The sequence below is a fragment of the Coptis chinensis genome, chromosome 7 (assembly GCF_015680905.1).
Source record: "Coptis chinensis isolate HL-2020 chromosome 7, ASM1568090v1, whole genome shotgun sequence".
Taxonomy (NCBI): Eukaryota; Viridiplantae; Streptophyta; class Magnoliopsida; order Ranunculales; family Ranunculaceae; genus Coptis; species Coptis chinensis.
The window spans coordinates 60,138,582-60,153,894 of record NC_141462.1 but is presented as its reverse complement, the minus strand read 5'-3'; the positions used below and the strand labels follow the sequence as shown (position 1 = coordinate 60,153,894).

The 15,313-nt window shown below is 37.3% G+C and overlaps 1 protein-coding gene across 1 annotated transcript in view; it reads right to left on the bottom strand.

Annotated features, from left to right (window-relative positions):
- Positions 1–12,569, bottom strand: part of LOC147488202 (DNA-directed RNA polymerase III subunit 1-like) — a 56,307-nt gene extending 43,738 nt beyond the window's left edge. The window contains 6 exon segments of the mRNA XM_086574996.1: positions 8,751–8,850; positions 9,304–9,416; positions 9,551–9,675; positions 11,736–11,889; positions 11,981–12,260; positions 12,370–12,569. Coding sequence (XP_086431122.1) covers positions 8,751–8,850; positions 9,304–9,416; positions 9,551–9,675; positions 11,736–11,889; positions 11,981–12,260; positions 12,370–12,443 — 846 coding nt within the window. The 5' untranslated portion in view covers positions 12,444–12,569.
- Positions 12,570–15,313: the final 2,744 nt, after the last annotated feature.

Below are 15,313 nucleotides of genomic sequence, written 5' to 3'. Positions count from 1 at the left end.
TAAAACAGAGAGTACCACCTCAACTAAGCCAAGACGATTTTCAAAATCCACATTGCACATAACGTGGTCTGACTGGGATAAATGCATTTGCAGAGGGAAAGAAAAAGGGCGACAGGTAGAAAAACAGAATTTGGGAATTTTCAACAGCATGCATGAATTGAATGGAAATAGACATATGTTACAGGGACACGCCATATTTTAGATAAATCCATGCCAGATGTGTATCCATGAGTCCGTGTCGGACACAACAAACACATTTTGTATGTCATACACCTCAATTTTCGATATTTCACTGTGTCAAACACTTCGTATCCTTGTCGGATACGGACACACATCCGTGTCAATGAAACTTAGAAATAAATAGATGAAGAAAGCCTAAATAATTTCAATAATCATAAATAATCCTCCTAGAACAAGGTATTGATAATAAAAGAGAGTAGAAAAGAATCTGGTGTTCTTTAAGAGGTTAGAACGTACACTCTAATTAGCAATTGAACAATTATAACAGGATTACAACAGTAGCAACTTGAGGGCTGGAAACACATTATTAGATATTAGACAAAGTGAATATGAATAGCCACATAAAGATCTCCCTGCATTTGCTTCTATATGAGCAATATATGCATTGTACATTTACAATAAGAAAAATCATGTGCAAACACAATGACCTTAAGAGTATAGCTCGCATCAAGATTCAAGATTCCAAGACTTCATCTCAGTTGGACTCTATTCCAATCAATACTTGTTGGTGCAGTAGGGTTTCTTAGTGCCTTCTAAGGAGGCTCTTCTGTGTAAGCGGTGGGATGGAAAGCAGTGAGTGGCCTAAGGGGTGCCAACCTCGCCTAAGGGATTTCTAAGTTCCATGTGAACTCCTAGTTAACCCCCTCTAATATATGTCTTATTTCCATCCTTTTTATAGGAATTTTTGTAGTGGAAAGACCAACTAATTCCTTGTGATGCAAAAGAAATATTCAACTTAATCTGAAAACTAACTTGGCCAAAGTCCTACAACTCAAATAGGAAAACTCTCGACACAATTTCTAATTCAATTAGAACTGAGAAGCTTTCAAATTCAAAATGAAAGAAAATCCTAGAATAACCCTATGCTAAATAATCCCAAAATATCAACTAAACCTTATTCTAATAATCCCTAAGCCCTAACCATGAAGAAACAAATTGAAACTATACAGGATAACTAATTGACACAACGTATAAAACGATTAGAAGTATCTAAATTCGAAATTGATGAAAACCCTAAAATAACCATATGCTAAACCTTTTGGTAACCATATAAAAACCAATTGGAACTTAAACTAAGGGTGTAAAATCCTAGATCGCATCAACCCCCCCCCCCCAATGAGTTAAAAAAATGGATCTCCAATCAGCGTGACGATGAGGGGGGAGGTAAGCATTCTTTCATACTTAGCAAGCACAATCTTATTTTTTTTTTATCGGTAGAATTACGATATATATATTGATAAAGGAAAAACAATTACAAAAAGCATGAGATATTCAAACTACAAGTAACAAAAAAGAAAAACTTAAAAAACAAAAAAGATCATTCCCTAGGTTCCACACCTCGAAACCTACTACAAAGAAAGAAAAGCATCGGAATCATAACATGAATGACTCCCATCTACACACAAAGTACTCAAAAGGAATGTCTTGGGTCTCCTCATGCGCCTTAGACCAAAAAAATAGAAAGTCGTTAATGACCATAATGACCTCTTCCAAAGATGCCTCAACTCCCTCAAAGTGTCTCTTGTTTCGCTCCAACCATAGCAAGCACAATCTTATGAGATGGCATCTTATGCAGAGGCTAACTACCCAATGTAAAGACATGTCGACCACCAAGCAATAAGTCTGCTCCATGCACGACAAACAGCTCAGACACTATGCTGCCAAGTGGTACCCAAAACCAAGTCACTTGAATCAAGACTATTCACATGATAGAGATTATTCGAATCGGTGTTCGTATTGGAGCTTTCAGTGAGGAGTTGTCAAAGAACAAAATCACTGAAAGCTCCAATACGAACACCGATTCGAATAATCTCTATCAACTCCTAAAACTCACCTAACTCATAGAGAATGCACCTTATTCGGTCGATGGTATACCATTGTAGTCAAGCCAAGTGTGACAATCATGCAACATGAAATTAGAGAAATGTTACTACCATTAACCAAAACCACATGAGCTGGACATGTCATAGAAACCAGTGGATTATATAATTTAGCACTTTGTTGAAATGCATTACCACATGTTCATTGCGTAATAGACGACACATGTCATAAGCATAGGGAATCCTTTATATGCAGGAATAATAATTCCCTCATATTTGTCTTCTAGTGGTTCCTCTTGAGTAGGGCTGGTCATCGAGTCGAGCTGCTCGCGAGTAACTTGAGCTCAGCTCGTCGAAGGCTCGACTCAAACTCGTCCGTGCAGAAGTATGAGTCAAGCTTGAGCTTAATTTTAAGCTCGTTCTAGATGGCGAGTAATTCGAGTTCGAGCTCGAATAGTTTGCAAGCTACTCGAGTAGAGCTCGAGCTTGAGTAGCTCGTGAGCTACTCGTTTTATAAGCCCATACACAATCAAATCATTTATATATGCAAGTCCACAGCCCATGAATCTATCCCATTGGCCCATACCCACTCGCCCAACGCCCCAACATACTTAAAGACATAAGCCATTCACCCTAACTACTAAACTTGTGCACAATCAAACCCTACACTCAACAGCTGCATCTCTTCTCTTCTAACATACTTATTCTCTTTCTTCAACTCAAAAACCATCAAAAGTTGTAAAAAGTGTTTTTGTTCTAATGGGTTTAGCTTGGTTATGGATCTGTTTTTTATCTTTTGTTATTGTGTAATGTCGTTCACGAATTTAGTACTTGAGATTTTGGAGAGAGGATTATTGATTCGTTTAGATTGTAGTCTCTCTTTTTATATACATATGATGGATTCATTTAATGAAGCAGGATTTGTTTTGTTACTATATATGGTGGTTTGCTTTTTTCTTTTGTAGATTGTTGTTTTTTTTTAAAAAATTGTGTGCAGGAAGATCATCAAAGGTTTTATATGTGGTGGTTTTATTATCCTGTATACATCAAATTCATGCCTAATTGTGTTGTTTTCACAATTGCACCTCTTAACTTCAAGGTAAACAGTGGGTGACTGCGACTGCTAGTTTTTTTTTTGTTCAAACGAGTTCGAACTCGAGCTCGTAGTGCAAAACGAGTCGAGCCGAGTCGAGCTTGAGTTATTAGTACAACTGAGCGAGTCGAGCTTGAGCCCCATATTAAACTCGAAGTTAAGTTCGAGTCGAACTCGAGCATGCTCGCTAAATGTGTGAGTCGAGCTTGAGCATGCCAATACTCGACTCGGGTAGCTCGATGACCAGCCCTACTCTTGAGGTGTCTATGTAACAATAGTCAAAACTGGCTTCTTAGGACAGTTCACCTAAACATGACCCTATAGACCACAAGTATAGTGTTTAATAATTTTCTTAAAAATTGTGGGACTGGCCTCTCAAACATGGCATGGAGGAAAGATAGCTCATTTTCTTCTCAGACCGACATGCAGATCTATAAGTTTCCCCCAATGTATTATCCCGAACATGGACGAAATCATAGCGAATGTCTCTACTAAAAGACCATGTAAATGATGTCGGATGCGGACTTCCCCACCCTTTGGAAGGTTGCATCGTGATTGTAGATAGTAAAACGACTCAATATACTCTTGCACAGACTTTAACTCCTGTTTCAAATCTTGCAACTTCTCATACAATTGCAGAGCATAATTAATAGGCACAAATTTAGTAACCAAAGCTTCTTTCATGTGTGCCCATATAATGACTTGACCCAAATTATGTTGTCGTTGTTAAAGAAATTGTCCACCAAATCAAAGAAAAACCTCAAAGTCTAGCAGTAACCTAAACAACTTCCCAATCATCCGACATATAATATGCAAACACATTCTCAATTGTGGCAATCCATCCAAAACACACCTCGAGTTCCAGTATACCTTGTAAGCTCTGGAATATCAATTTTAGGCTTGAATTCACACTCATTCAGTGGAGGACGATGCAATGAAATTGAAGGAAGTGAATTATCTATGACAGTCGTTCCTACTTACCAACAAATTTCGCTATTCGGTAAAACGTGTATCAAGAGAAATCGCCAATCTACTTTCATCGGGTTAGCCTCCTGTGGCTATGTTTTTCGTTTTATTTTGTTTCTTTGTAATGGTAGGCTTTCTCGGCCTACTTTCTTTTCACTTTTAATGAGATTTCAACTTTACCGAGCAAAAAAAAAAAATCATCCAAAACAATAAACTTCTCATCATAACCAGATATCTTTTTCGTTATATCATGCACACTCTAATGCTTCAAACTACAAGTTAGGTTCCATGATTGTAGTAGCCATAAGAACTTTTTCTTTCAATTGGGCTGGAAAAAAGAATGGACTGATCTTGCACTAAATAATACCGAAAAACTTGAGCCTAGTGATTGTAATCTGATTTACGGGCTGAGAATGTTTAATGAATTGTTTGGATTGGGTGAGCTGTTTAGAATAAAAACTAATGGACTGAACTAGGTATCTATGGACTGGTCTGGAGGACTGGTATGGGCTTATAACGAATTATATAAACTGGGCCTACGTGGAATTCTAATGGGATGTTAAAATTATAACTAATGGGATAACTGAAATTTAATACTGGAATTCTAGAATGTGGGATGCTAAAGTACTGACTGAACTAATCACTGGGCTGGACTTGGCTTGGTGGATTTAAACGTGTTAACTGGTTGTATATTTATGAGATAAACACTAATGACAATGAGAAACTAATTGGAGAGATTATGAAGGAACAATAGTTGCACCAGCGAATGTCGAGGAACTGGACTTCACACAGTTTGAGAACATTAGACCGAGACAGATTCTTAGTGATGAAACAAAGATGAGACTTGAAGCACAAGTGTCAAGAGATGAAATCATAGAAGCTTTGGCAGATGTAGATGTAGACAAGGCTCCAGGTAATGATGGCTTTTCATCTCTGTTCTTCAAAGCGACATGGAGAATAACTGGTAACGATTTTGTGAGGGCAGTGCAAAACTTCTTCAGATCTTCTAGAATGCTAAGAGAGGTTAATGCTACTTGCATCACTCTGGTGCCTAAGACGCCAACCCCACTGTCATTAGGAGACTACAGACCCATAGCCTGCTGTAACGTACTGTATAAATGCATTTCTAAGGTCATGACAAGGAGAATGCGAGGATTCATGAAGGAAGTGGTGGCTCAGAACCAATCAGCATCCATTCCGAGAAGAAGTATTCAAGACAACATCCTCTTGTCTCATGAACTGGTACACAATTATCATAGAAACACTAAACCACCGAGATGTGCTGCAAAGGTGGATCTTAAGAAGGCCTATGACTCAGTTAGGTGGGAGGCAGTTGAATACTCACTGAGACAAATAGGGCTGCTAGAGAGGTTTCTGGGGTGGATATCAGAATGCATAAGGACACCAACATTTGCTATAATGGTGAATGGTACGCCATATGGATATTTCAGAAGCAAGAGAGGCATTAGACAAGGTGATCCCATTTCACCTTATCTATTCGATCCGGTGATGGAGTTATTTTCAGATTTGATGTCCGCGGTCAGGGATGGTACATACACACTACACCATAAATGCAATGAACCTATCATTACTCACTTGTCATTTGCAGATGACCTTATGGCGTTCATGCATGGAGATGTAAAGACAGCACAAAGTCTCAAGGATAACCTAAGGAGCTTCAAGAACTGTTCTAGGCTGGAAGTGAATATACAGAAAAGCCAGATATTTTTTGCTGGAATGGATGATGAGTTAAGTACAAGAGTCAAGGATATTATTCAATTCTCAAGAGGGAACTACACCAAAAATATCGGGGCTGCCATTGATCACTACAAGGCTATCATATGCAAACTGTTTGCCGTTGGTGGACAAGGTGGAGAAAAGAATTCAAAGTTGGAAAGGCAAAAGCTTATCATATGCAGGACGTCTACAACTCATCAAAGCTGTACTGAACAATATGAGTATATATTGGATTTCTTCATTCGTGCTCCCACAAAGTATTATTGAAGAGGTTCAAAGGATATTCAGAAACTTCCTATGGACAGGATCAGATTGTATGACATCACATGCTCTAATTGGGTGGAGGTCTTTATGTTACCCTTATGAAGGAGGACTGGCTATAAGAGACGTGGAAACAATAAACAAGGCTGCGAATCTGAAACACATCTGGAACATTATTAGCAACAAGGAGACACTATGGGTTGGGTGGGTGAGAAAACACATTATCAAGAATAAGAACTTCTGGGAAATGAAAACTCCGAATGATTGTTCTTACAAATTGAGGCGATTATGAAGGGAAGAAAGGATCTGCGAATATATATAGCAAGATATCAAGTCGGAGATGGGAAAAGCATTAATCGTGGGACGATCCATGGCATCCAAAGAGCGCTTCGAAATCATACTACTCACAAGCCTTTGCTTATAACTCAATCGCGAACAAGAATCGCGCGGCTTGAAAAACTGATGGCAAATGGAGAATGGCAGATTTCGCAAACATTAAGAATGCACATGCCCGATATCATTCAGGAAATGGAGGACACGGTGAGTATACATGGAGGAGCAGATCAAGCCATCTGGTCGGTCACTATAGATGGAAGCTTTAAACTAAAAGAAACTTATCATGGCATCAGGGAGAAAGAACTCAAGGTAACTTGGAGCCATCTGGTATGGTTTAAACATAAAATACCACGACACTCATTCATCACTTGGATGCTGCTGAAAGATGGCTTAAAGACGCTGGTAAAGTTGAAAAAACAGAGAGTGGTGGACTCGACTACGTGTGTAATGTGCTGGCATGAGGAGGAAACCGAAAGACACATTTTCTTTGAATGTGTCTTTGCTCAATACACTTGAACAGAGGTGTTGAGAAGAGCTGGGTATACTAGAGCACGGTTGGGCAGTTGGGAAGAGGAACTGGACTGGATACTAGAAACTTGCAGAGGAACAGGATTGAAGCAAGACACTCTAAAAATGGTAACGAATGCTTTTTTCTATGGAGTTTGGCAGGAACGAAATAAGAGGATTTTCGAGAAAGAACACAAGCTGGCTCAACAGGTGGCGAATAAGATTATCAATGATGCAAAGACTAAACTGAGCTCAGTTACAAAGAAGATGGAGATCGGACAGGAAAGAGAACGATATATGGGCATGTGGAATATGTTTGTGGAACCAATTGTACCCAAGACTATTCACTGTAAGTGGGAAAAGGCTGGACCAGGTATTAGCATCCTAAATTCAGATGGTACACTACAGGGCACTAAAGGGGGTTGGGCTGCAGTGATAAGAACAAGTGAAGGGCAAGTAATAGTGGCAGCAAAGGGAAAAGCACAACACAGCAGTATTGCGCTTATTGAGCTATAGGGGATATGGCAAGGAATGGAGCTAGCACAGCAGAGAAGCATAACACGACTGGAAGCACAGACTGATTCGGCTAATGTGGTCTCTTTTGTAAAAAAAAGAAATCAGTATCCGTGGCAAGCAAGGAATATGATGAAAGATATATGTAATATGATAGCACATTTTGAATCTTTTAACATTAGGCATGTATATAGAGAATGTAATAGACTAGCAGATGCATTAGCTAGTAATGTGCCTAGTGTAGGATTTATAGAAGTCATCCCTAGCTCATTCTCAGAAGACATGAAAAAAATTATATTTGAGGATGCTAGTGGGAAAGACTATATCAGAATGTAATGAAGCTATTTCAAATTTATGAAAAGGGGTAGGGGACCTCTAAAACAACCTCGCTTGCTGATCAATAAAAAAAAAAAAAAAAAAAAAAAAAGGAACAGTAACTGTGGTGAAGAATACAGAGACTAGAAGGGAGAAAAATAAATAAATAAATAAACGAAAGAACTATCACTCACTGTGGGGTTAAAAAGATGGTAGTGGTGACATTGTCTTTTCTGATTTTTCATTTTTTTTTCTTTTGTTTTTTGCGACTTAAGTTCCTTTTTTCTTCTTCTCTCCTAATTTTCTAATTTTCTAGTGGAAGTTGCAATGGTTGAAACTCTAAAACCATGATGGATTGGTGAAATGAGTTGCAGAAGCAATTCTTTTTCTCTCAATACCAGAACTTCAATGGCGTTGAAGCCTTGAACCCTACCTCTTGATACCAAATTGATGCACTTGCAGTTGCAAAGAACGAACGCAACACATTCTCAAGAAAACTAAAACCCAATATTCAATTTAATCCAAAAAAATAACAAAGGCCTACAACTCCATAAATAGGTAAACTACTAGACACAACTTCTAATTCGATTAGAACTCTCTAAACCCGAAACTAACTAAACCCTAAAAATAATCCCAAAATACCAACTAAACCAATTGGAACTGAAACTGAGGATGTAGAATCCTAGATAATATCACATTGACTCTAACCATGCCAGCCCGTTCTGCTTATATTTCTCCATGGATAAGTTTCCAAATTTGCAATTCAAACAAGTACCGCCATAGTTAAAAAGAAGATGAAATATATTTCACTTTTGTGTTAATTGTTCAATGTATTTTCCTTTAAATTTAATATCTGAACATTCTTTAAGAAATTTCATAAACGTTCAATTAATTAATATATTAAACACTAAAATTAATCAACATTTAAAAAAGGGAAAAGGAAAAGAGTTCCTCGGATATACCAAACATTTGGATGTGGAACCCGTACACTGTAAATCATTCCTAAGGCTCGCATTAGCTTGAATAATCGTTCTTAATTTAGATGTCACGTCATTCTCATTACTGCAAGAACAGAACCACATAAACTTTTATGAATTATACATTTAGAACTATACTGCTAACAACTATGTTTAGAAAAAGTGAGAATGGGAGAAAATTGGAAAATGGAAAGAACTACATTCCATAATCAACAAACTACGGAGATCGATGGCTTGACATTTGCGACTTTGGTCTTCACTAGCTGGGAATAATTATAGTGAGCTTGTGTGGCACTTCCACTTTTATAAACTTTGTGCCACTAGGAGAGAGAATCTTCCAGAAGACTTCTCTCTTTTACTAAAAAATACAGATACATGTAGATTGTTTTAGTATATTCTTCCTTCTTGCTGTTTATTCTCTTTTTATTAATAGACCTTATCCTGTATACTTCTTCCTTTTAATCAATAGATGCTAATTTTTTGACCAAATAACATATTTAGGAGACATAATAACACGAGATATTAACATTGAAACAACCTATTTTGTCCACCATCCATAATGACGGAAGGACGGATTGGTATAGGTGGCACTGGAATATCTGTTATGATAAGTTTCGCAGGCCTATCCGAAAGATATAGCACTTCACAGTCCTGTAACCCAACAAAAAGAAGGAATGTTATTTAAGATTAGACTGTACAACAAAGATAATGTTTGCCCAACGTATTACATATTTATTCTTCACCTTTGAGAAAAACAATTAATTCCAGGGTTTCAAAGAATCTACCTCATCCAACATCTTTTTAAAAAGAGCAAGAACTCTGACAGGGTCGAGAAATTCTTCGGCAGTATTTGCAGCTTTCCAATAATGAATGATACGCAACACAGAGTTTTCTTTTTTTTTCACCATCCCTACATTACAATGGCAATGTTAGTAAACCACAAACTAAAAGAAAATTATATCTAAATGGGAAGTGTAAGTACTTAGTCCCATGTGACTTTACAAATAAAAGAGCATGGCAGCCCAAATTTTTAGGCTGGTTAGGCTGCTTTTCTAAGCATCAAAATATCAAGGCTATGACAAGAAAAACTGGAAAAGCATCAATATAGGGTGGGACATCAAACCTATAAACTGAGTGTAATCTTTTATTTCCACAACTATTTATTACATAATAATGAGTGAAATTCCTTGAGGGTAAAGTGTGTCGGCGCCCTAGTAACACTTGATAAGCTGGTAAAATAATGATCATGCAAAACTCAAGGTGTTCTCATGTGACAGTAGAAAATACAATCCACCTATCCTTTGAACATTAATACACTTAGAAGGTACGGAAGAGAACTGTGCTTCCAACTGACCATGACTGGAGTGCATAATCAATAGATGTAGAATCAATCAATCAAAGAATATTCTACTAAAAATCATCGAGGCTATACTAGCGCAACATTGTATTGGCTATTGACCAAAAGGAACAACAGGCGATCTAAAAAACGGTTCAAAGGATGACGGCCAACTACTGATATGGCTGAAGAAACATATAAAAATGAAATCTACAATGCAAAATTGACACTCTTAAAGACACTCACAAAACAAGAAGCATCACAGAAGGCGTAGGACGCAACATACATCTTCAACAGGAGCAGCTCATAAAGTGTGCATGCAACCACCCGAACAGGGAGAAGTGAAGATTAACAGTGATGGGAGCAAGAAGATACTGAGAGCAGGTTATGCGATTTTAAGAAACTGAAGGTGATGCCCAATGTTCGTATACAGATACAGCCTAGGGGACAACTGGACTAGCAATTCAGTGTTGAGAACTACGAGCAACACAATGAAACTAGAGCTATGCTACGGAAAAGGACCCAACAGGGTGAGATAGCATCAGATTCTCTCAGGGCAAGGCAATTCTGATTAGTAACAGCAACGAGACAATACCCTGGAGCAACCCAAAAAAAAATTACATAAGTGACTTGAGAAATCAACTGGAAAGATTATATTTCTAGATTTTAGCAGAAGCTTGAAGAATGCAACGCAACAGAGCTGCAGACTGATTGGCATTGCCTAAAGAACCACCTAAATGCAGCTTCTTCTTACCTCTTTTCGACTCAACACTCTACAAATTTACACTCAAAAAATTATGTAATATATCATAGAGAATAAGCTTGGTTTCAAAGCATACTAAGGAGTGGAATTTAAAATTATGACCAACAGATGTAAAACTCATTTGTTGATTAATATAATTGAAACGCCACTTTTGCTTTTTTCACGACCAAACAAAAACCACTCCAGTTTGATCCAGAAACCTAACTGCCACAACCTTCTCAGAAACCCCATCAACTTCTTCTTCATTCTTCAACCACTCAATTGATTTCGTCGATGAAGTATAGTATCACCATGAACATGAAATCAGTGTCACCAATTTAAATATTGAGAATGGGTTTTGGAATATATGCATAGGCAGAGAGGAGAGACAAATGGGAATCAGAGAGAGGGGATGAATGTGTGCAAAGATCTCTGAATTCATTGTTTCCGACCATTAGAAAGAGAGGCAGATGGAGGAAGATAATAAACAAAAAATTCTGGATTGCAGTGTTTCCTTAACAATTCTTTTGGCTTTGCTCCATTTTTTGCAGAAGAGACACCATAGAAAGATGTAGAAGGAAAGATCCTTTCACACACAAAAACAAAAAGCCAATAAATCCAAAAATTAAACAAACCAAGCACATCTTCTTAAGTTGTATTAAAACCTCATGTGAAAAGTAAAGAGCACAACAAATCGCAGCCTTAGCATAGCCACTAGCATATAGTAATTTTTTCTAAAATAGAAGCTGCTATTTCTTTCTTAGTGATCCAGCAAGTAAAGGATAGTAATTACGAAAAACAACAGAACATATTTTAACACAATGAATGATAAGCCACCGCGCACAACGCAACTTTATAAGAGCAAAATGCAACACAGATATCGAAAGCATACCATTCACATATCCACAATGGGAGCAAGCCGGTTTACACTTTTTCAAGACTTGCTTTGCTAATCCATTCTTCTGCAAAGCCTCCATTCTTGGATTCCGCATTTTTTTCAAATAATCTCTACGCTCCTTCTCTGTAAGAAGTATTCGGGCACAAGACTGCATGTTGTTATTAAAAAAACAGTAAGCATCAAATCAATAAACACACACACACACACACACACGGGGAAAAAGAACAGTAAAACCATACCTTACAAATGCACTTCAAAATGTTTATAATAGAAGCAAAGTATCCAACATTGTATACAGGGAGCGAAAGGCTCAAATATCCAAAGTGGCCAGGACATGATGTAAAATTCCCATGGCATGTTGAACATGTACCAGTCTTATTAGCAGGACCCATTCTAGAATCAAGTAAACCGTTATTTTTTGGTTTTCGAAACTCATCATATAAAGCACTTGAAAAAACTTGGCATTCAGCTGCTTTCCTCATTTCATCTCCAGAGAACATTGAGAAATTCACACTCTTACTGCCCAATACATACATAAAACAATAACAATTAAATAATAAAAAAAAAACACACACACACACAATACAATACAAAAATTATAAAGTTATAAAGTTATATTCTTTTTTACATTTTACGAGGACCAACGTCTTCGATATAAGGTTCTTTTGTGAACTGCAATCTGTCTTGAACAACCAACGCCATTATTTGGTGTGGGAAAATAATTGTGTAAATGGATAAATAAATAAATAATGGGTTTAGGGGAAAATATTTTTAAGGGTTTAAGGTTGAATTGGGTAAATATTGTGAGATGGGCGCGTTAAACTGTCTTTGGACTTTTAAAGGACCAGGACATGCAAGTAGGGCAGGGATCGGGTCGGGTTCAGGTTGGATATGGATATATCCGAATCCGAATCCGAACAGTTTCACAAAATATCCGAACCCGATTAAAACCGAAATTTAATATCCGAACTCGACGGAACCTGACCGACCCTATTAGATAACACTAAAAATTCAAAAAAAGCCCAAAAATTATATCTGAACCTGAACTCGACATATCCGAACTCGAACCCGAACCCGACCAGAATAAATAAACATATATAAAAATGCACTCGAACCCAATATATTCGGTAATCGGATCTGGTCGGATTTGGGTCTACCCGACCCGATTCCCTGCCATACATGCAAGTAACAATCTCTCTTACTCATTCTGGTTTAACTTTCTAATTTGTAGATTGTATATTCATTGAATCTTCTTGTATTACCGTATAAAATTATGAATTGTAAATGTAACTATATAACTCGAGTATGGTTCTTCTCTTTTTTCGATCACTACACCATAATAGGATATTTGCAACACGCACCTTTTTTTATTTGCAACGCTTATTTAGCGTTAGTAAGTTTCCAACGTTAAATAAGCGTTGGTAATGTTGTAAAGCGTTACTTTATTTGGGTGAATTTCCGGAATTAATTGTTAAAGCTTAAAAAGCGTTGGAGAAGTGTTACAAACTTAAAAATTTCGCGAACAGAGGGAAACCAAAAATATCGAACAAAAAATATCGAAATATAAAACATAATGTTTTTTTTTCTCTCCTCTCTCTCTCTCACCACCGCATTATCTCAAGATCCCTAATTTTCGCACTCCTCAATCAAAGAAAGAAGAAGAAGAAGACGAAGAATGGTCAATCCCTAATTTTCGCTCTTCAATCCCTAAATACTGGTTCTCTCTCTCAATTTCTCTGAAATTGAAAACAATGGTCGTTCAATTTGGTTATTTTTTTATTAGTTGATTTTGGGTTTTGCAATTCACTGTTTCGAGCTTCTCATTGAAGTCATGTGTACATGTCGCGGGCATTTGATACCAGGTCTGGCTTTGTCCGCAATAGAACAGTAAGTTACTTGATAGAATTTTTGTTCCTTGCTGATTTCTGGTGTGTTTTGGAGAGTGAGTTCGGCAGAAGATCCTTTCATCTCCTACGACTGGACTGTTTCTTACATCACTGCTTCTCCACTTGGTGTCAAACATTATATTTGTAATATTACGATAAACATGTAATATTACGATATTTTGCATAGAGTGAGTTTGCAAAGAAAGAAAAACTTCGTATGAAGTTTGCTGAAAATGATGTTCATGTTATTCCACTTGTTCTTCTTGTTTGTGGTCTCATTCTTTGGGTTCTCTCCAATCCAGGTAACTCACTCTAGCTAGTTTCTAGATGTTTTTTTTTATTATAGTTTTAAAACAAATGAACAAATACCATTTGTTTAGTTTTTCATTTTTGAGATTATTGTTATTGCCAAGCTGTATTTTAATTCTCAATGGTGTGTGTGAAACTGTGAATATCTATACTGGGTTGCCGCCTTTTATGAAGACAGGAGATCAGTCAAAAAATTTAAGAGTTTTATTGCACCCGTTTGCCACTATAATTTAGACATGCTACATTTTCTACCATTGTCAATAAAAAAATACTTTGCTTCGAAATAGAAAACGGCTGATCGGCACTACAGCAGTGCCCCTCGTAATATCGTAGTGTGTGAACATAAGATATCGTAGTGTGTGAACTGGTGGTTTGCAGTGTATGGTGGTGGACTGGTGGTTTGCAGTGTGTGGACTGTTGGTGCAGTGTGTGGTGGTGGACTGGTGGTGCGATGGTGTGGACCGTAATGAAGTGGACCGGGTGATGCGCGATCTTGTGTTGCAATGGCGTGTGAGTGTGGTGCTTTATTCGCTGCTAGGTGGAGTGTGTCTTTGGTGTTCTTCTTTGGGTGGGTGGGTGTGCCTTGTGTAGGGTGCCTACCTGCCACTGGTGACACTGTTGCCATGGACCTGCTTCCCTTTCTTATTTGTTAGTTTTCAATTTTGAGCCACTTTTAAGAAACCACCTGAAAACAACAAAAAATTTTGATAATTTGCTCGGAAAGCCATACCATTAACAAATTTTCATTGATGACATTATTTGTAATTGCACAGTTGATCCGGTAACCATGTTAGAGAAAGCCATCAGCTATGTAAAGTTTCTTCGCCACAAGTAAAAGTAAGAAATCATGCAATTAAGCTACATACAATCTCATTTTGAAGTTATATATCAATCTTAGTCCAACAAGTTTTTTTTTTTTTTTCTTAATGCGGGTTTTGGCCATCGATGAGTTCGCCGGTATGAAGTAGAAAAAGCGCTGAAAGTTTCTCAAGTTAAGGAAGCCATTGATGCCATCTTATCTTCTCACAAAGACGAAAACTCAAGCTCCAAGTGAATAACCCACATCGAAATTAAGAAGTCAAGAACTATGAGGGACAAATAAGATAGTCAATTGAGACAAAGGGCCTTGCATGGGATTTTAATGTATGTTCCGGCTTTATTCTCAGTATTTCTTTTCTTTTTTATTTTCTAAGTGGGTTTTCTTTGGATCTTAATGATTCTGATTGAGATATGAGATCTAGTGGTACTAGTGAATGAAAAGAATTCCATGTATCAGAAAAATAAGCATGATGCATGAATCATTCCTTTGATCTGTAATTTTTGTTATAAATAAAAATGACAAACCAAACGTGCATTATTGAAACCAATTTGACTTTG